The sequence below is a fragment of the Eleutherodactylus coqui genome, chromosome 2, assembly GCF_035609145.1.
Source record: "Eleutherodactylus coqui strain aEleCoq1 chromosome 2, aEleCoq1.hap1, whole genome shotgun sequence".
Classification (NCBI taxonomy): domain Eukaryota; kingdom Metazoa; phylum Chordata; class Amphibia; order Anura; family Eleutherodactylidae; genus Eleutherodactylus; species Eleutherodactylus coqui.
The window spans coordinates 89,585,990-89,605,767 of record NC_089838.1 but is presented as its reverse complement, the minus strand read 5'-3'; the positions used below and the strand labels follow the sequence as shown (position 1 = coordinate 89,605,767).

General features: G+C 47.9%; 1 protein-coding gene across 1 annotated transcript in view; it reads left to right on the top strand.

Annotated features, from left to right (window-relative positions):
• LOC136610004 (myosin-9-like) overlaps positions 1-1,962 on the top strand; it is a 3,093-nt gene extending 1,131 nt beyond the window's left edge. The window contains exons 4-5 of the mRNA XM_066589277.1: positions 1-1,250; positions 1,795-1,962. The exon at positions 1-1,250 is cut by the window's left edge and continues 207 nt beyond it. Of these exons, the coding sequence (XP_066445374.1) occupies positions 1-1,250; positions 1,795-1,962 (1,418 nt within the window). The remainder of the gene's footprint in view (positions 1,251-1,794) is intronic.
• Positions 1,963-19,778: the final 17,816 nt, after the last annotated feature.

Genomic DNA, 19,778 nt, shown 5'->3' with positions numbered 1-19,778 from the left:
AGCAGATTGCAACACTTCAGGCTGAGGTCTCTGACCTAAAATATGGACTGGAGAAGAGTGATGTGTGCTTGGAGTCTGTGGAAGAGCAGAAAAGAGAAGTACAAGAGGAGTTAAAAGCTACAAGGCAGCAGTATGAAGAGAAGACAGCTGCCTGTGATAAGCTTGAGAAGGTTAAAGTACATATACAGCAAGAGTTAGAAGGTGCTTCTGTGAAGCTGGGTCTCCAAAAGGAGCTTGTGTCCAGACTAAGAAAGACGCAGCAACTATGTGAACGGCAGCTTACAGTGGAGAAAATCAGGTCTGCAAGATATGTCACTGAATGTGAGCGTGATGAAGAAATGGTCTATATGAAAGAGACTGAAGTGTTAACCGTAACACCCACCCTGAAAATTATATCAGAAATAGAAGAGAAACTGTATGAGCCCCCAGCAGGTGGGGTCACGGTTGAAGAGCACGACGGTGAAATCCTAAAAGAGGTGGAAGCGATAAATCTGCTGTTTTGTCTTCAAACTGATGTCTATGATGAACTGGAGAAGTTTACAGTGAGTCTTCAGCAGAAAGTAGACATTAGTGTGGAGCTTGGTTACCAATGCCAGATGGTGTCCAACTGGGAGAAGAAACAACAGATGGTTGAACAGTGGCTTACTGAGGGGAAATCGGGGTTCCCTAAAGTTGCAAAAGAGAGGCGTAACCAGCGGGTGCGCACTGAAGTACCAGACTGGATTAGCGCCAAGACGGGTGCTGAGAAGAGTACCCTGATACGGGAAAAGTCGAAAGGTGTGGCCCAACGGCCGGTAGAAGAGAAGGAGATCCTGTGGGAGAATATTGAGAAAGAGGCGCTAACCTTGAAGCACCTCATGAAGGTGGTGTCAGAAGAAAAAGTGGTATTGCAAAAGTCCGCTAAGACGTTAAATGCAAAGGTGAAGCTCTGGAAGTCAAAGAGTCATTTTGCTGAAAAGAGGGTTCAGAGACTAGTGCGGTCTAGGAGCCAGTCCAGACAGCAAGTAAAAGAGAAGGGCTTGTGGAAGAGTCCCAATAATGATGCTGGAACGCGAACTCTGGTACAAAGAGACCGCAAGGGCGTGGTCCAACAACCTGTGGCAGGTCTGAAGAATGGTGCGTCGCCCCAAGGTTCCGGTATTAGGCATCAAGGGACTGGAGGAGGGTCACGTCCCGCCCTCGGAGACGTAAGAAACCAGGAATGTAATGTGGTCTCCCGCAAGCAGTTGCTGGAGATCCGTTCTTTAAAGGTATCGGGGCCTGGTTTTTTTTGGAATGGATGGCAGGTTGGTAGTGGGGTCATCCATTCCACCTCCTCCACTCCAGGGTGCGGACAAGCCCAATCAGCCCAGGTGCGGAGGCTGAGCCAATTCTACAAAAAAAGGGAGGAAAGTAGTGACATATAAAAATTAGATGAAGGTGACCTGGGCGCTACAGGTGAACAGCTTGTAAAGACATGTTTAGAAAAAAAAGATTTTTATCCCACCTTAGACGGCTTCTAGCTCTGGCTAGAAAGCACTTTGGCTTTCTTTCACAAGTAAGTTCCATAGAAGGGGAGACACTGGTGTGAGAAACTTGCTGCTTTATTGTTTAAAAATTGTGCCTATTCACAGAAAAGGAAGGGCCGGTTTCAACTCTGTCAAGAGCCTTGATAACCTCAACTTGATAGAGTTGAAACCGATCCTTCCTTTTCTGTGAATATGCACAATTTTTAAACAATAAAACAGCAAGTTTCTCACACCAGTGCCTCCCCTTCTATGGAACTTACTTGTAAAGACGTGGACGGTCTGAAAGAAAGACATCACTTCTGTAAACAAAAGAAAAGTTAAGGTGAGACCTGAGCAAAAGATACAGACTAAACAGACCTCTGAAGTACAAGAGGCCAAGGAGGGGGCAGAAAGTGAAGCTACTGAATCTGAGAAGGTTTCGCAAGTGGCGGCAGAAGTCTTGGAAGATCTTTAGCCAAAGAATAATGACTAGAGATGAGCGAGCGTACTCGTCCGAGCTTGATGCTCGTTTGAGTATTAGCGTACTCGAGATGCTCGTTACTCGAGGCGAGCACCACGCGATGTTCGAGTCAATTCCATTTCCTTCCCTGAAAGTTTTGCGCCATTTTTGGGCCAATAGAAACACAGGGAAGGCATTACAACTTCCTCCTGTGATATTCCAGCCCTATCCCACCCCCCTGCAGTGAGTGGCTGGCGAGATCAAGTGACCCCCGAGTATTTAAAGTGGGGCCGCCCACGGCTTGCCACAGTCACACACTGGGAGAGATCAGGGACAGTGCTGGTGCTGCTATAGGAAAGTGTTAGTATAGGATCCTGTGTACAAGAGCCCCAACAGTCCTTCTTAGGGCCACATCTGACCATGTGCATTACTGTTATGGCTGCTGGTAGCAGTTTTGCAAATTTTTTTATTTTTTTTGTATATCGAGCGTGCAGCCCCATTACAGCTATAGCGTTCTCAGGCTGCAGTCTGTACTACATAGTATAGGGACAGTGTTGCTGAGATAGGGAAAGTGGTAGTGTAGGATCCTGTGTACAAGAACCCCTACGGTCCTTCTTAGGGCTACCTGTGACCGTATGCATTTTAGAGGTTGTCTGATAGGAGTTGTAGTCCATCACTATTGCACAGCTAGGCTTGATTGCAGTCTTCCTTATATTTTTTTTCTGACTGCAGTTAGCGTTACATAACCGCTGTCAGCCTCCAACTGTACGCCAATAATTCCAACATTTTTTACACCGCTCTGTGTCTGCCGTCAACTTCACGCACAGGGTATGGCGAGAGCCCCTAATAGAGGGAAAGTCATATACACACTATATAGCCGGTATTCTTTTTCAAAAATTTTTTTAAATAAAAGCTCCTTCTTACGGCTACCTGTGACCGTGTGCATTTTACAGGTTGTCTGGTGGGAGTTTTTGTCCATCACTATTGCACTTAGGCCTGTTTGCGGCCTTCCTGACTATTTTTTTCTGCCAGGAGTTTGCCTTACTATACTGCTCTCAGCGACGAAGACTGCGCACATAATTTCAAGATTATTTACACCGGCCTGTGTCTGCAGTGAATTAGAGACGCACAGCATACGGCCAGAGCGACTGATAGAGGGGAAGTGATATACACACTATATATCCTGTATTCTTTTACCAAAAAAACCAAAAAGCTCCTCAGTTGGGCTACCTTTTGACTGTTTAAATTTCACTGGGTGTCTGATGGTAGTTTTAGTCCATGACGATTGCACTTAGGCCTGTTTGCGGCCTTCCTGACTATTTTTTTCTGCCAGGAGTTTGCCTTACTATACTGCTCTTAGTGACAAAGACTACGCACATAATTCCAAGATTATTTACACCGGCCTGTGTCTGCAGGGAATTAGAGACGCTCAGCGTATGGCCAACACAGGTACTTATAGAGGGAAAGTGATATACACAGTATATAGCTTGTCTTCTTTTTCCAAAAAAACCCAAAAAGCTCCTTCATTGGGCTACCTCTGACCGTCTGCATTTTACTGGGTGCCTGGTGGGAGTTTTGGTGCATCACTATTGCATTGCTAGGCCTGTTTGCGGCCTTCCTTCCATTTTTTTTCTTCCTGGAGTTACCATTACGATTCCGCTCTCTGCGTGAAAGTGTACGCATATAATTCCATAATTATTTACAGAGGTCTGTGTCTGCTCTATTCGTAATCCACCATTCTGAGGGGTAGGGGTAGGGGTCGAGGATGTGGACGCGGGCGAGGATGCAGAGATCCAAGTGATGGTGTCAGCACAGGCCGAGTTCCTGGTCCAGGTGTATCCCAGCCGGCTGCTGCGGGATTAGGAGAGAGGCAAGTTTCTGGGGTCCCCAGCTTCATATCACAATTTATGGGTCCTCTTGGTAGACCTTTATTGCAAACAGAGCAGTGTGAGCAGGTCCTGTCATGGATGGCAGCCTATACTGCTGCTGCAAAAATGGTACTGGGATCTGCATATGCTTCTGCTACATAAATGTTACAGTGGTCTGCTGATACTGCTGCTAGAGAAATGTTACTGGGGTCTGTCTATACTTCCACTACAGAAATGGTACTGGGGTCTGCCTATACTGCAGCTACAAAAATGTTACAGGGGTCTGCCTATACTGCTGCTACAAAAATGTTCCTGGGGTCTGTTTATACCTTTGCTACAGGAATGTTACAGCGGTCTGTCTATACTATGGGTGCACTAAGTCTTCCCATCGTGGTTTTTTACCTATGTGGCACAAATAATACAGTGACTGACTAGGACAGAATTGCTGGCCGAGGCCAAGTTGCTTGGTAGGGCGAAACTCTCCCATGGTTGGGCATTCGATTTCTTACTGTGTAATACCATCTTTGGGCACTTACAGCATAGGCTAGGCCAAGGAACGCAAAGACTGCCCCTTCCACTGTTGAGCTATCTATGTTGCAACACATGGATTTCCCATTGCTATGTAACGCAGGGCACCTTGGGTCACAAAGGTGGAGGCTTGGAACCGAACCTGACCCTGGTCCCGCTAACGTGCTTCCCACACAGACTATTGCGGGTCCTGGTCATGGTGTCTTGGGCTTGTAATGCCACCTCCTCCTCGTGCTTGGGGTCAGGGGATCAGCACTAGGCATCATGTATTTTCTCCCGTGTTACCACAGTTATCTGAGACACTAGTTTGGGCCAAAGAAGAGGAGCATTACTGCATTGATGAGACCTTCACAGCTGTACTAGCATCAGAGTTTGCTCTATGCCCACGATTGCTGAGGGTGTGTGCTGAGGCCTATGTACTCGGCACAGTGAAAGTCTGGCATGTTTGGGCACTATCATTTCTTCATGTTTATTACTGTCTTTTGGTTCCTTCGGCTCACCTACGCTGTGGGTGCACAAATACTTCCCATCGCGGTGATTTACCTGTCCGGCACAAAGTCACTGACTGACTTGGGTAGGGTGCACAGTGCAGATGGCTTTACCCTTGCGGTGTCGATAGAGCTATCCGACACCTAGACAGAATGAATACTGTGTGGGCACATGGACTGCCCATTGCTATGTCAGTCGCAGCACCTTGGGTCTCACAAGGTATTTGCTGGGACCGAGCCTGGCCAAGGGCCCGCTCACATCCTTTCAACACAGGCTACAGCGTGTCCTGGTCATGGTTTCTTGGCCTTGTAAGGCCACCTCCTCCTCCTGCTTGGGGTCAGGTGATCAGCAATGCGCATCATGTATTTTCTCTCGTGTTACCACAGTTATCTGAGAAACTTGTTTGGGCCAAAGGAGAGGAGCGTAACTGCATTAATGTTACAGGGGTCTGCCTATACTTCAGCTGCAGAAATGTTACCGGGGGCTGACTATACTTCAGCTGCAGAAATGTTACAGGGGTCTGCCTATACTGCTGCTACACAAATGTTACTGGGGTCTGCCTATACTGTTGCTACACAAATGTTACTGGGGTCTGCCTATACTGTTACTGCAGAAATGTTACTGGGGTCTGTCTATACTGTTACTACTGAAATGTTACTGGGGTCTCCCTAGACTTCTGCAACATAACTGTTACTGGGGTCAGCTTATACCTTTGCTACAGGAATATTACAGGGGTCTGTGCATACTTTGGGTGCACTAAGTTTTCCCATCGCGGTGTTCTACCTATCTGGCCCAAAAAAAAACACTGACTGACTAGGGCATGGAGTGTGGGCGGAAGCCAACATGTATTTTCTCTCACGTTACCACAGCTATCCAGGGCACTGCAATGGGATTTCTTTATATACCTTCTCTGGGTTCCTGGGACCCACCCATGCTATGGGTGCACACAGACTTCCCATAGCGAAGTTGTACCTGCCTGTCACTTTAAAAAAAAACAGACTGGCTAGGGCATGGAGTGTGGGCCGAAGCCAACATGCATTTTCTCTCATGTTACCACAGCTATCCGGGGCACTGCATTGGGACCAACAAGAGGAGCGATACAGCGCTAATGAGACGTTCACAGCTACGCTAGCATCGGAGTCTGCTCTATGCCCGCGATTGCTGAGGGTTTGTGCAGAGGCCTATGTCCTGGGCTCAGTGAAAATCTGCCATGTTTGGGCACTCTGATTTCGTTATGTGTACTGTCTTTAAGTTCCTTGGGCCCACCCATGCTGTGGGTGCACACAAACTTCCCATAGAGGTGTTTTACCTGTCTGTCCTCAAAAGACTGACAGACTCGGGTAGGGTGCAGAGTGCAGATGGTTTACCCCTTGCGTTGTCGATGAGGTATCCGACACCCAAACAGAATAAGTAGTGTGTGGACACATAGATTCCCCATTGCTATGTCACTCGCAGCACCTTGGGCCACACAAGGTGTTTGCTTGGACGGAGCCTGGCCAAGGGCCGGCTCACATCCTTTCAGCACAGGCTACAGCGGGTCCTGGTCATGGTTTCAGGGCCTTGTGAGGCCACCTCCTCCTCCTGCTTTGGGTCAGGGGTCAGCATTGCGCATCATGTATTTTCTCTCGTGTTACCACAGTTATCTGAGAAACTCGTTTGGGCCACAGGAGAGGAGCATAACTGCATTAATCAGGTGTACTAGCATCAAAGTCCGCTTCCTGCCTAGATTGCTGAAGCTGTTGGCTGAGTCCTATGTCCCGGGGGAACTGCAAAGTCGCCAGGTTGGGCCTGTGGAACTTTTTCCTGGCTAATCCAGTCTTTGGAGCGGTGAAACAAAATGTAAGTGATTTAATGAGACCTTCACAGCTGTACTAGCATTGAAGTCCGCTTCATGCCTATGATTGCTGAAGCTGTGGCCCGAGGCCTATGTCGTCAGCGCAGTGTAAGGCCGCCTGCAGACGGGCGGGTCGGATACGGCGACGAGAATTCTCGCCGCGGTACCCAACCCCAGCGCCTGCAAGGAGGAGCGCGTACTCACCCGCGCCTGGCGGCCAGGTGAGTGACGTTGCTGTGCGAGGCTCTGCGAGCCCCGCACAGAAATAGGACATGCCGCGGTTTGCTTGCCCTGCGACATTTTGCGCGGCCAAACCGCGGCCGTCTTCATAGGAGTGCGTATTGTAATGCACTCCTATGCAGGCTTTAAGTGGCGGAAATCCCGCGGGATTTCCACCAGTGTGCAGGCGGCCTAAGTCTGCCATGTTTGGCCACTCTGATTTATTTATTGTTCATGTCTTGGGTTGCGTTGGACTCACCTATGCTGTTGGTGCACACAGACTTCCCATTGTGGTGTTTGATCTGTCTGGCACAAAGACACTGACTGACTTGAGTAGGGGGCAGAGTGCAGATGGCTTTCCCCTTGCGGTGTCGATTGAGCTATCTGACACCTAGACAGAATGAATACTGTGTGGGCACATGGATTCCCTGTAGCTATGTAACTCATGCCCACGTTTCCAGCTCCTGACGGAAGTTGGCACTTTATTGGAATGAAGATCGAACGTCAATTTCTCATTGATTCTCTACAGCATTGTGGGCTATTGCCCCACCCCTTTTAAAGAGGGTCGCTACCTGGCCTTGCCAACACTCTGCAGTGCGCGCCTCCGGTTCCTCCTCATGGCAGACACACTTATAAGTAGACATGAGGGTGGTGTGGCTATGCAGCCAGCGTGTGGCATGAGGGCAGCTGAAGGCTGCGCAGGGACATTTTTGTGTGCGGTGCGGACGCAGGGTCGTGCGGGAGGGGGGGGGGGTTTGAGCAGCATGTAACCCAGGAGAAGAGGCAGCGGTGTGTCCCGCAGGCAGTGCTTGTGCTTGGTTGGAGGAAGTGTGGTGCTTGGCTAAGGTGTACCTTGCTAATGAGGGTTTGTCCGAAGTAAAAATTGTTAGGGGGGGGGAGGGCACTCTTGCCACTATTGTGGCTTAATAGTGGGACCTGTGAACCTGAGATGCAGCCCAGCATGTTGCACCTCGCGTGCCCTATCCGTATCTGTGTAATTTCCATCACTTTCGTACATTTTGAAGATTTGCACAAATTAAAACCTTAGAGAGCATCGGCGATATACAAAAATGCTTGAGTTGCCCATTGACTTCAATGGGGTTTGTTACTCAAAACAAACCCTCGAGCATTGCGGAAAGTTCGACTCAAGCAACGAGCACCCGAGCATTTTGGTGCTCGAACGTACTCGTCCGAGCTTGATACTCGTTCGAGTATTAGCGTGTTCGAGATGCTCGTTACTCGTAACGAGTACCACGCGATGTTCGGGTTACTTTCACTTTCATCTCTGAGATGTTAGCGCGCTTTTCTGGCCAATTGAAAGACAGGGAAGGCATTACAACTTCCCCCTGCGACGTTCAAGCCCTATACCACCCGGGTCCCTGCAGTGAGTGGCTGGCGAGATCAGGTGTCACCCGAGTATAAAAATCGGCCCCTCCCGCGGCTCGCCACAGATGCGTTCTGACATAGAGGAGGGAAAGTGCTATCTTGTTGGAGCTGCTATAGAGAGAGTGTTAGGAGTATTTTAGGCTTCAAGAACCCCAACGGTCCTTCTTAGGGCCACATCTAACCGTGTGCAGTACTGTGGAGGCTGCTTTTTGCAGTGTTGCCCTTTTTTTTTTTTTTTTGGTATATCGGCCGTGCAGAGCATTGCGCCCTGCAGTAACACCACAGGGCCAGAAGTGCTTAGGCAAAAAAATCTATTTGGGCTGCCTGTGAGTGTCCTCAGTGTTCTGGGTCTGTTCTGGGTGTAGTAGTTCTCCAAATTCATACGCAGCCAGCTAAGTGTTACAGCAGGCTTGCGCAAAATAATTTCCTGGCTCTGTCTGGGCTGTGAAATCACCGCTGTATTGCAGTTCACAGTGCAACACTCTGCAGTTCTGTGACATACCCCAGGGCCAGAAGCGCTTAGGCAGGGACAGAAGACATATTGATTGAATATAGGCAGTGGGCCTTTGCAAAAAAATTTTGGGAAAAAAATCTATTTGGGCTGCCTGTGAGTGTCCTCAGTGTTCTGGGTCTGTGCTGGGTGTAGTAGTTCTCCAAATTCATACGCAGCCAGCTAAGTGTTACAGCAGGCTTGCGCAAAATTATTTCCTGGCTCTGTCTGGGCTGTGAAATCACCGCTGTATTGCAGTTCACAGTGCAACACTCTGCAGTTCTGTGACAAACCCCAGGGCCAGAAGCGCTTAGGCAGGGACAGAAGACATATTGATTGAATATAGGCAGTGGGCCTTTGCAAAAAAATTTTGGGAAAAAAATCTATTTGGGCTGCCTGTGAGTGTCCTCAGTGTTCTGGGTCTGTGCTGGGTGTAGTAGTTCTCCAAATTCATACGCAGCCAGCTAAGTGTTACAGCAGGCTTGCGCAAAATTATTTCCTGGTGTTCCGTAAGCGAAGTCAGCCCCCAACCACAGGCCAATAAGCGGCACATTTAATTACAGCATTCTGTTTCTGCACTACTGGTAATACAGCATGGTGTGTGTGACAACGGCCGTAACCTGGTGGCGGCTCTGCAGCTCGGCAGCCTCACGCACGTCCCATGCCTGGCCCATGTCTTTAATTTGGTGGTTCAGCGCTTTCTGAAAAGCTACCCACACTTGTCATACCTGCTCGGAAAGGTGCGCCGGGTCAGCGCACATTTCCGCAACTCCAAGACGGACGCTGCCACCCTGCGGACCCTGCAACATCGGTTTCATCTGCCAGTGCACCGATTGCTGTGCGACGTGCCCACACAGTGGAACTCTACGCTCCACATGTTGGCCAGGCTCTATGAGCAACGTAGAGCTATTGCGGAATACCAACTCCAACATGGGCGGCGTAGTGGGAGTCAGCCTCCTCAATTATTTACAGAAGAGTGGGCCTGGTTGGCAGCCATCTGCCAGGTCCTTGGAAACTTTGAGGAGTCTACCCAGATGCTGAGCGGGGATGCTGCAATCATTAGCGTCACCATTCCTCTGCTATGCCTCTTGAGAAGTTCCCTGCAAAGCATAAAGGCAGACGCTTTGCACTCGGAAATGGAGGCGGGGGAAGACAGTATGTCGCTGGATAGTCAGAGCACCCTCATGTCTATATCTCAGCGCGTTGAGGAGGAGGAGGAGGGGGAGGAGCATGAGGAGGAGGGGGAAGAGACAGCTTGGCCCACTGCTGAGGGTACAGATGCTGCTTGCCTGTCATCCTTTCAGCGTGTATGGCTGGAGGAGGAGGAGGTGGAGGAGGGGGAGGAGCATGAGGAGGAGGGGGAAGAGACAGCTTGGCCCACTGCTGAGGGTACAGATGCTGCTTGCCTGTCATCCTTTCAGCGTGTATGGCCAGAGGAGGAGGAGGAGGAGGAGGAGGAGGATCCTGAAAGTGATCTTCCGAGTGAGGACAGCCATGTGTTGCGTACAGGTACCCTGGCACACATGGCTAACTTCATGTTAGGATGCCTTTCTTGTGACCCTCGCATTACACGCATTCTGGCCACTACGGATTACTGGGTGTACACACTGCTCGACCCACGGTATAAGGAGAGCCTTTCCACTCTCATTCCCGAAGAGGAAAGGGGTTAGAGGATGATGCTATACCACAGGGCGCTGGTGGACAAACTGATGGTAAACTTCCCATCCGACAGCGCTAGTGGCCGAAGGCACATTTCCGCGGCTCAGGTAGCAGGGGAGGCGCAGAGATCAGGCAGCATGTACAGCGCAGGCAGGGGACCATTATCCAAGGCCTTTGCCAGCAAGACTGTGTCACCGGTTCCCAGTCAAGGCTGAGTTGGCGGGAGCACTGTAAAAGGATGGTGAGCGTGTACGTAGCCGATCGCACGACCGTCCTCGGTGACGCCTCTGCCCCCTTCAACTACTGGGTGTCGAAGCTGGACACGTGGCCTGAACTCGCGCTGTATGCCCTGGAGGTGCTTGCTTGTCCTGCGGCTAGCGTCTTGTCAGAGAGTGTGTTTAGTGTGGCTGGGGGTATCATCACGGATAAGCGTACCCACCTGTCAACCGACAGTGCCGACAGGCTTACACTCATCAAGATGAACAAAGCCTGGATTTCCCCAGACTTCTCTTCTCCACCAGCGGACAGCAGCGATACCTAAATAATACGTAGGCTGCACCCGCGGATGGAAGCATCGTTCTCTATCACCATCCAAAACGGGAACCTTTCTGCTTCATCAATCTGTGTATAATATTCCTCCTCCTCCTCCTGCTTCTCCTCCTGAAACCTCACATAATCATGCCGAACGGGCAATTTTTCTTAGGCCCACAAGGCTCAGTCATATAATTTTTCTAAACAATTTTTATACGTTTTAATGCTCATTAAAGCGTTGAAACTTTCACCTCAACCAATTTTTAGTTTTACTGGGCTGCCTCCTGGCCTAGTTACCACTTAAGCCACATTAACCAAAGCGATTAATGGGTTTCACCTCCCCTCTTGGTTGGGCATGGGCAATTTTTCTCAGGTACATTAGTACTGTTGGTACACCAATTTTTGGGGGCTCTCGCCTACAGTGTAATCCAATTAATTTTTAGCCCACCTGCATTACAGCTGACGTTACATCCGCTGTGTTGGGCACTGCAATGGGATATATTTATGTACCGCCGGTGGGTTCCAGGGGGCCACCCATACTGTCGGTCCACAGGGAGTTGTAACTGCATGTGTCCACTTCTAAGGAACCCCAGTCTGACAGGGGCATGCAGTGTGGGCCGAAGCCCACCTGCATTAAACATGACATTACCTCAGCTGTGATGGGCAATGCTATGGGATATATTTATGTACAGCCGGTGGCTTCCTGGCACCCACCCATGTTGTGGGTCCACAGGGAGTTGTACCTGCCTGTGTCTATGAATTAAAAACCCCGGTCAGGTTGGGGCATGCAGTGTGGGCCGAAGCCCACCTGCATTAAACATGACATTACCTCAGCTGTGATGGGCGATGCAATGGGATATATTTATGTACCGCCAGTGGGTTCCAGGGAGCCACCCATGCTGTGGGTGCACACGGAATTCCCATTGCGGAGTTGTACCTGCCTGTGACTATTTATAAAAAAACCGCAGTCTGACTGGGGCATACAGACACCTTGACAGAATGAATAGTGTGTGGCACATAGGTTCCCCATTGCTATGCCCACGTGTGCAGCTCCAGATGGAGGTGGCACAGGATTGGATTTCTCATTGCTTCTGTACAGCATTGTGGACTATCGCCCCGCCCCTTTTAAAGAGGGTCGCTGCCTAGCCGTGCCAACCCTCTGCAGTGTGTGCCTGCAGACGCACTTATAAATAGACATGAGGGTGGCGTGGCATGAGGGCAGCTGAAGGCTGGGCAGGGACAGTTTGGTGTGCGCTGTGGACACTGGGTCGTGGGGGGGGGGGGGGGGTTGGGCAGCATGTTACCCAGGAGAAGTGGCAGCGGAGTGTCATGCAGGCAGTGATTGTGCTTTGTTGGAGGTAGTGTGGTGCTTAGCTAAGGTATGCATTGCTAATGAGGGCTTTTCAGAAGTAAAAGTTGTTGGGAGGGGGGGGGCACTCTTGCCGCTATTGTGGCTTAATAGTGGGACCTGGGAACTTGAGATGCAGCCCAACATGTAGCCCCTCGCCTGCCCTATCTGTTGCTGTGTCGTTCCCATCACTTTCTTTAATTGCCCAGATTTTCACACATGAAAACCTTAGCGAGCATCGGCGATATACAAAAATGCTCGGGTCGCCCATTGACTTCAATGGGGTTCGTTACTCGAAACGAACCCTCGAGCATCGCGAAAAGTTTGTCTCGAGTAACGAGCACCCGAGCATTTTGGTGCTCGCTCATCTCTACTCATCTCTAATAATGACGTAAAGAAGCAAACTCAGAAAGTAAAGAAACAATTTGTCCAAATGGAAGAAGCCTATCACTGGGATGCTGGCTCCAAGGACCCACTCATTAGTGAACTGCATACTGCCAAGCAAAAGTCAGAGTCTGAGGTAAAGGAACTTTGAAGAATGCAATTCGTTCTAACTGATGACAACGCTGTACAAAGAGGAGAAATAGAGTTGAAAAACAAAGTAGAGGCTGTAATCCATAGCAAGGCCATGCGGGAGCATAAACTGCAAGAGGAACTGGAAGAATACAGAGATAAGGTTCTTGAACTAGAAAGCGACCCCCGAGCCTGGAGCTTTGACCCGGGAGGGCCAAGTAGAAAAGGTGATACGGCCTACGGCCTATATCAAAGTGGGAGGGTATGTAGTAGTGCAGTACACAGGAGGGCCCGTAAAGGGCCAGAGACGGAACCTCTATTGCAGGGGTTAACCAAGGGGTGGAACTAGAACAAGATAAAAAGCCAGTTTCTACCAAGGAGAGACGGAGAGTGTCTGGCCGAGGGCCAGGTAGACAGCGCAGTTGAGCTGTAAGGCTGTTAGCCAAAGTGTGTGGCTGAATAGGCCAGAGGTGGACAGGGAGACGCCCCTCACCTCAACACCCAGCAGAGGGGTGTGTCTGGGAGGACCAGACTGAACTAAGAGGGCTGCTGGACCCACGCAGCCTGTGTGACCGTCTGGAGAGAGAGAGGCCCTGCTGTACGCTGCCCTGCAACGTGTGACCTGATCCCGGGCAGCCGGTGTGACCGGCTGGAGAGAGAAGCTCTGTGGTACCCTGCACTGGCTAAGTGCGACCTGAGCACTGATATCGGGACTATTGCCTGTTTGACCAGATATCTGGACTATTGCCTGTTTGACCAGATATCTGGGGGGGTTCAAGAAACACCAACCTAGCCTTCCTTCACACAAATTGTTTCACGTAATATATTTACCATATTCACCATCCCTGAAGAGGGACTGGTGGATCCCTATTTGATTAATGCCTTTAATTTTAGAAACCCTGAGAAGTATACCCTGGTTTTGTTTATGTTTGTTATTAATGAATTAATCATTACCAGTAATATGTCGGAAATGTTTCTCCCAAGGGGACCATATTTTCGTAAAGGAAGTGTGGGAGAAGTTTGACCAGCTAAGCAGTTTTTCAAACTGGTAAATTTGGCTCAGTTTGTCTCTCCACATCTCAACAGATGGGGGGGTTGTTTTTCCCCAGTAGAGGGGGATTAGGGCTTTGGCTGCCGCTATCATAAATGATAGAAGTTTGTCTTTGTTAGGATTGGAGGACTCTTGTGGACTATTGAGAATAATTTTTTCGGGGGTTAATATAACTCTCCTTTTGAAGGTCTTTTCCAATTCTCCCTCCACTTCCTCCCAAAAGAGTCTGATTTTATTGCAGTTCCACCAGATGTGTAGGTACGAACCTGTTTGTTCTTGGCACCTCCAATATTTGTCTGAATCTGCCAACTTGTATGTGTATAACCATTCAGGCGTTTTATACCATCTAGTTAGTAATTTATAATGGTTCTCTTGAAGACGTACACATGGTGAGATCCCATAAGAGGATTTAAAGATTGTCTTGATTTCTGTGTCTGATAGCTTTATGTTTAATTCCTTTTCCCAGGAGGAAATGTAGGTGGGTTTGCTGAAGGCACAATGTGCCGTGAGAATCTTGGTCAGGGCAGATGTTTTCCTAGCAGATTTATTTTTGTTAATCATTACTTTTTCAAAGTCTGTCATCGGTCTCGTCGATAGGAATTTTGTTTTGAAGTTAGTGATTACCGCCGAGAGATGTGCCATATGTAAATCCTGTAAATCTCTTTTCTGGGACAGTGTGTGAATTATGGCGATCGGGTCCTTATGGATAATCTTCTGCAAGTCCTGAATTGAGTGTTTTTCAAAAATGTTCCATAAATTTTCGGGAGTTCGGGTCTCCTGTTGTTTGTTAATGAAAGGGAGTAGATTTAGTGGTGTATTTGGTGAGGGGGTATGTGCTAACCACTTTTGAGTTGAGTCCCAGGTCTCGCAGATGCCCCGCAGCAAGGTGTTGTAGCCTTCGGACCTGTAAAGTCTCGCGTCTGGGAACCACATGTCCTTTTGAAAATCTGGCCCATACGCCAGCTGTGCTAGTCTTCCCAATTTCTGGCTGTTTATTGGGAACATCAGCTCAAGCCATCTGTTTAAATTGATAGCATTGTAGTATTCTGTGGTGTTCGGTAACCCCCCCCCCCACCCACACTGTCTCCTTCTAATCATTAAGGAGTACACCAGTCTGGGACGTTTGTATTTCCAAAAGAAACCTGCGAGCAACGAGTTTAATTTTTTTAAAAAGGATTTTGATATGTGGATTGGAAGCATTTGCAATTTATAGAGAATCCTGGGTAATATATAGGTTTTGATAAGATTCTTTCTACCAAACCACGATATGATAGGGATATTATAGGTGGACAAGAGAGATGTTATTTCCGTTAGTAAAGGGAGTAAGTTAAAATCAAAAAGTTTAGTGAGATTATTTGTTATTTTAATGCCTAAGTAATCGATAGACTGCTCTGCCCATGCATATTGGGAACTGTCCTTTATCTTTGCCACTCTATGCGGGGGTAATGAGATATTTAAGATTACTGATTTATTTTTGTTGACTTTTAAGTTGGAAAAGCTGCCGTAGGTGTCAAGTAGCCGGGTCAAACTAGTTAAGCCCTGTTGCGGGTTTGAGATCAGGAAAAGGACATCATCCGCAAAAGCTGCCGTTTGGATGTGCTCTTCTCCCACTTTGAGCCCCTGTATCTCCGGGTTTTGTCTGACTGTTTGCAGCAGGGTTTCCAACGTCAGAATGAACAATGTAGGGGAAAGCGGGCACCCTTGGCGTGTTCCATTTGTAATGTGAAAGGGTTTAGATAAGGAGTCATTTATTTTTATTCTGGCGTGAGGGATTTTATATAAGGAGAAGATCGCCTCAACTAGTTGGGGGGGGGGGGGAGTTGAATTTGAGCAAAATAGCTCTCATGAAAGACCAATCAACTCTGTCAAATGCTTTTTCAGCATCAATACCCAAAAAAACCAGAGGAATATTCTTTTTCTTCGCATAATAAATGGAATGGAGGATAATTGCTGCGTTGTCTTTACCCTCTCTACCCTTTACAAAACCCGACTGTTCCTCATTTATTAGTTTGGGTATAATTGTGCTGATTCTACTAGCAAGTAGTTTTGCCCAGATCTTAATATCAATATTTAACAGAGAGATTGGTCCATAATTATTGCATTGAGCGGGATCTTTCCCTTCTTTATGTATCAGGGTAATATGTGCTTCTTGTGTTTGTTTAGTAAAGGACGCCCCTTCCAGTATCGCATTTAGTGTGCGTAACAGAGGGGGTAGTAGCGTCTGTTGTAGTGTCTTGTAGTATACTATTGTGAGACCGTCAGGTCCAGGACTTTTACCGTTGGGGAAGCTGTTTATTACATCTATTAGTTCTTCCTGGTCGATGGGCGTTATTAATTTAGCAGATTCTTCTAAGCTCAATGTGGGAAGATTTAATTCTTTCAGAAAATTATTCATATCTTTATGTTTGCTATCTAAGGCTGAGTGTGACTTTCCCTCATCAAGGTTATAGAGTTTAGTATAATAAGCTTGAAAGGCTGCAGCTATATCTTGCGTGGAGTTTGTTTTGTCTCCATTTTCTTTCTTGGTTTCCTTGATAGAGGTTTTTTCCCTCGCCTTTTTTTTATCAGAGAGGACATTAATTTGCCTCCCTTGTCCCCATGTGCATATAACTTGTGTTTATATGTCATATATGATCTGGAAAATTTCTTATCTAGTAATCCTATGAGTTGTTTTCTAAGGGAGTTTAGATCGGATTGTACCCTTTCTAACGTTGACAATTTTTTCGTCTATTCTACAGATTTGATCTTGCTTAGTATGTCGTCTATTTCTTTTTGTTTTCGTTTTTTGAGTTTAGCGCCCATGGAAATGAAGAGTCCTCTCATATAGGCTTTATGCGTTTCCCATATGATAGGGAAGTTCGTATTGTCTCTTGAATTTATTTCAAAAAATTCAGACAGACCTTTGTTCGCTTCCTGTCTAGAAGACTCTTCTCTTAATAAAGTCTCATTTAATCGCCATCTCCACTCCCCTAGGTTGTTTGGAAGGATATTTAATTCGGTGTGCACCGGGGCATGGTCTGATATTGTTATGCTATCAATTTCTGTTTTTTGTACTACATTAAGTAATTTTGTAGGGATGAAGATGTAGTCTAGTCTCTGTTGTGAGTCATGTACGTGTGAATAAAAGGTAAAGTCCTTTTTTGTTGGGTTATTGTATCTCCAGGAATCAACCAGATTTAGTTCCTGTAGCGCCAAGTGAATACGCTTGATAGCTTTCTGCGAGACCTGGGACCTCCCTCTCGAGGAGTCTAAGCGTGGATTCAATGTGACATTAAAGTCACCGCCTAGAATTGTGTGTCCGACAGCAAAGGATTTCAGTTTATTGATCGTGTCTATTAACCATTTTGTTTGTTGTACATTAGGAGCATATATGTTAGCTAATGTGTAATACATTCCATTAATTGTGCCCCTGATAAAGATAAAGCGGCCCTCTGAGTCTGAGTATTGTTGTTCAAAAAGGAAGGGAAGTCCCTTGTGGATAGCTATAGACACTCCTCTTTTTGCCGAGGTGGGGTTACTACTGTGAAACCACTGTGAAAAGTAATCTTTAGGGAGTCTAGGGATTTTATCGCTCTTGAAATGTGTTTCTTGTATAAAAGCAATTTTAGTATTTGATTTTTTCAAAAGCCATATCACGCGATGGCGTTTGTTAGGAGAATTTAGGCCTTTCGTGTTAAAGGAAGTGATAGTTGTTTTATCTTTTAGGGGCGGTGTTTTTGTATGGTGTTGGGACATGTTGTTTCAAGAAAAAGAGGGGGGGGGGGGCGATCAGGTATTGTGCGCCCAGTCGGCACCTAGTGGTGAACAATAATTAACTTTGAATTAGTGTAAACTGAGGAGTCCGTTCAGGTCACCAGACTGAGGGACTGATATGTCACCTACGGTGACCTGAGAGTAACTGAGAAGAAACAAAGAACAATTGTGGAGAACGAGCGCTACAGCGCCGCCCACGTCCGGGGCGCTATGCTAACGCTCCTTCTGACTATGCTCTGAAAGGCAGTCTGGCCTAAAGTGTGTTTTGTTTTAAGTGTCAGGTACTTACTACAAGTTGTGTTCGCTTCCGCCCTGGAGGATCAGGCGCTCCCTCCGGCGTGGTCCGGTTCCCCCCAAGGGGGATGAGAGTCTTCCTCCGGGAAGGAGTCTGCGTGTTCCACAGGGAGGGGGGGGGGGAGCTAAGCGGGGAGGGGAGGAGGAGTGTAGACATAGGGGAGCAAGAGAAGAGAAGGAAGATGAGAAGGCGACATGGAGAAGAGGCATCACGGGAAAAAGGACATCAATTCCTTTAAGGTTGCATTATCTTATCTTACAATTATCACGCAAGACATTAAGCGTTAAACGCAAACAACATCCAGTGAGCAATATTTGGATTTTAGTACTTGAGACCATATATCTAAGTCTTATGGCTTATGGGGCGGCACGTTAGGTAGAGAGCCCCCGAGGACCAACCCCCGATCTGTCCCCGGAAGCCCTACAATGCCCCACACACTACCCCCAACCCCCGAAGAGGTCTCAGCGGCAGTACGTTCCCAATCTCAAGCCTCCCACTCCACCCCGCCACCCCCAAATATCACGACCGTGGTAGTGCCCTTTCTTGTGGGTCAATTCGCTGCCAAGACAAATGATCAGAAATGTCCCGGCATAAGTGCCGTCCTGCTTGCTCAGTCGGCCCGATTCGGGAAGTCTCCGGCAACATAAGGCACTCAATCCCAAAGCCGAAAGAAGCCTCTTACCCCCGAGTCCAGAGTCAACCTCCCGAGCACCGTCCCCCCATAAAGGTCAGTCTGTAAGGATTAAAGTCTAAGATGCGGGTTTAGTTTGAGATCTCTTGCCTTTAGGAGATTTGAGTCTCGGAACCGTCTTCCAGGAGTCCCCCTCCGGTAGGGGAGGGATATTCAGGTCGTACTGCGTGGGCATCCACGAGGGAATATCTACTGGTGTGATATCCAGTTGTGGCCAAACCATCTCCAGATCTTCTGGGGTTCTGACTACGATCCTGCGACCAGCTTTATTGATCAAAAGGCCGAAAGGAAATAGCCATGAATATGGGATATCTTTCGATCTCAGAATCTCCAGTAGTGGTTTCAGGGTCCGTCTTTTTGCTAGCGTGGAGGGCGCTATGTCTTGGAAGAGTTGAATCTGAGAGTCATTATATTTTAAGGAGTTTAGTGATCTGGGAGCATTTAATATCGCGTTTGTGTCGGTAAATGAGAGCAAGCCGCAGATAACATCACTTGGTGGATCTGTTAGTTTGGGTCTGGGTCTGATTGCCCTATGGATTCGTTCAATCTGGATATGGGCAGCTCTCTCCTCTCCCAATAAGTCGGCAAAAATTTCACCAGCAACTTTTCGGAGTGACTCTGAGGCCCAAGACTCAGGCAGGCCTTTTATGCGTATGTTACTTCTGCGGCTTCTATTTTCTTGATCCTCAATCAGGGTAAGGGCACGGTCTAAATAGGAGCGGTGCACTTCTACCACCTGGGAGGTCACTTTCACATGTTTAATAATCGTCGAGCATGATCCCTCTAGATCTTCAACCCTGTGCCCTATATGCTGGAGTTCGGATTTAATGTCTGCCAGTTCCACCATTATAGGCTGCGTGACCTTGAGAAGGGCTTTCTGGAGAAAGGATTTAGAAATTTGAGCTCCCAACCCGCCATCTTCCTCTATTTCACTGTCATCCTCTGAGACTTGGTGAATTTGCTCTGGTATATGTTGTGTTGATTGTGATTTAGGTATAGCGCCTGGTGACTGAGCGTTCTTTTTTTTTTAGGAATTTTTGCATGTCTGCCTGGTTCTTCTGCCTCCTTGGAGTGTCTGGGGGGTCACTGCTGCGATCCCTTATACCCTTCACCATTTCTGACCTCTTTTGAGTGTGGATAGCGGTGTTGCGCTTAATGTCTTTCTGATGTTTACTG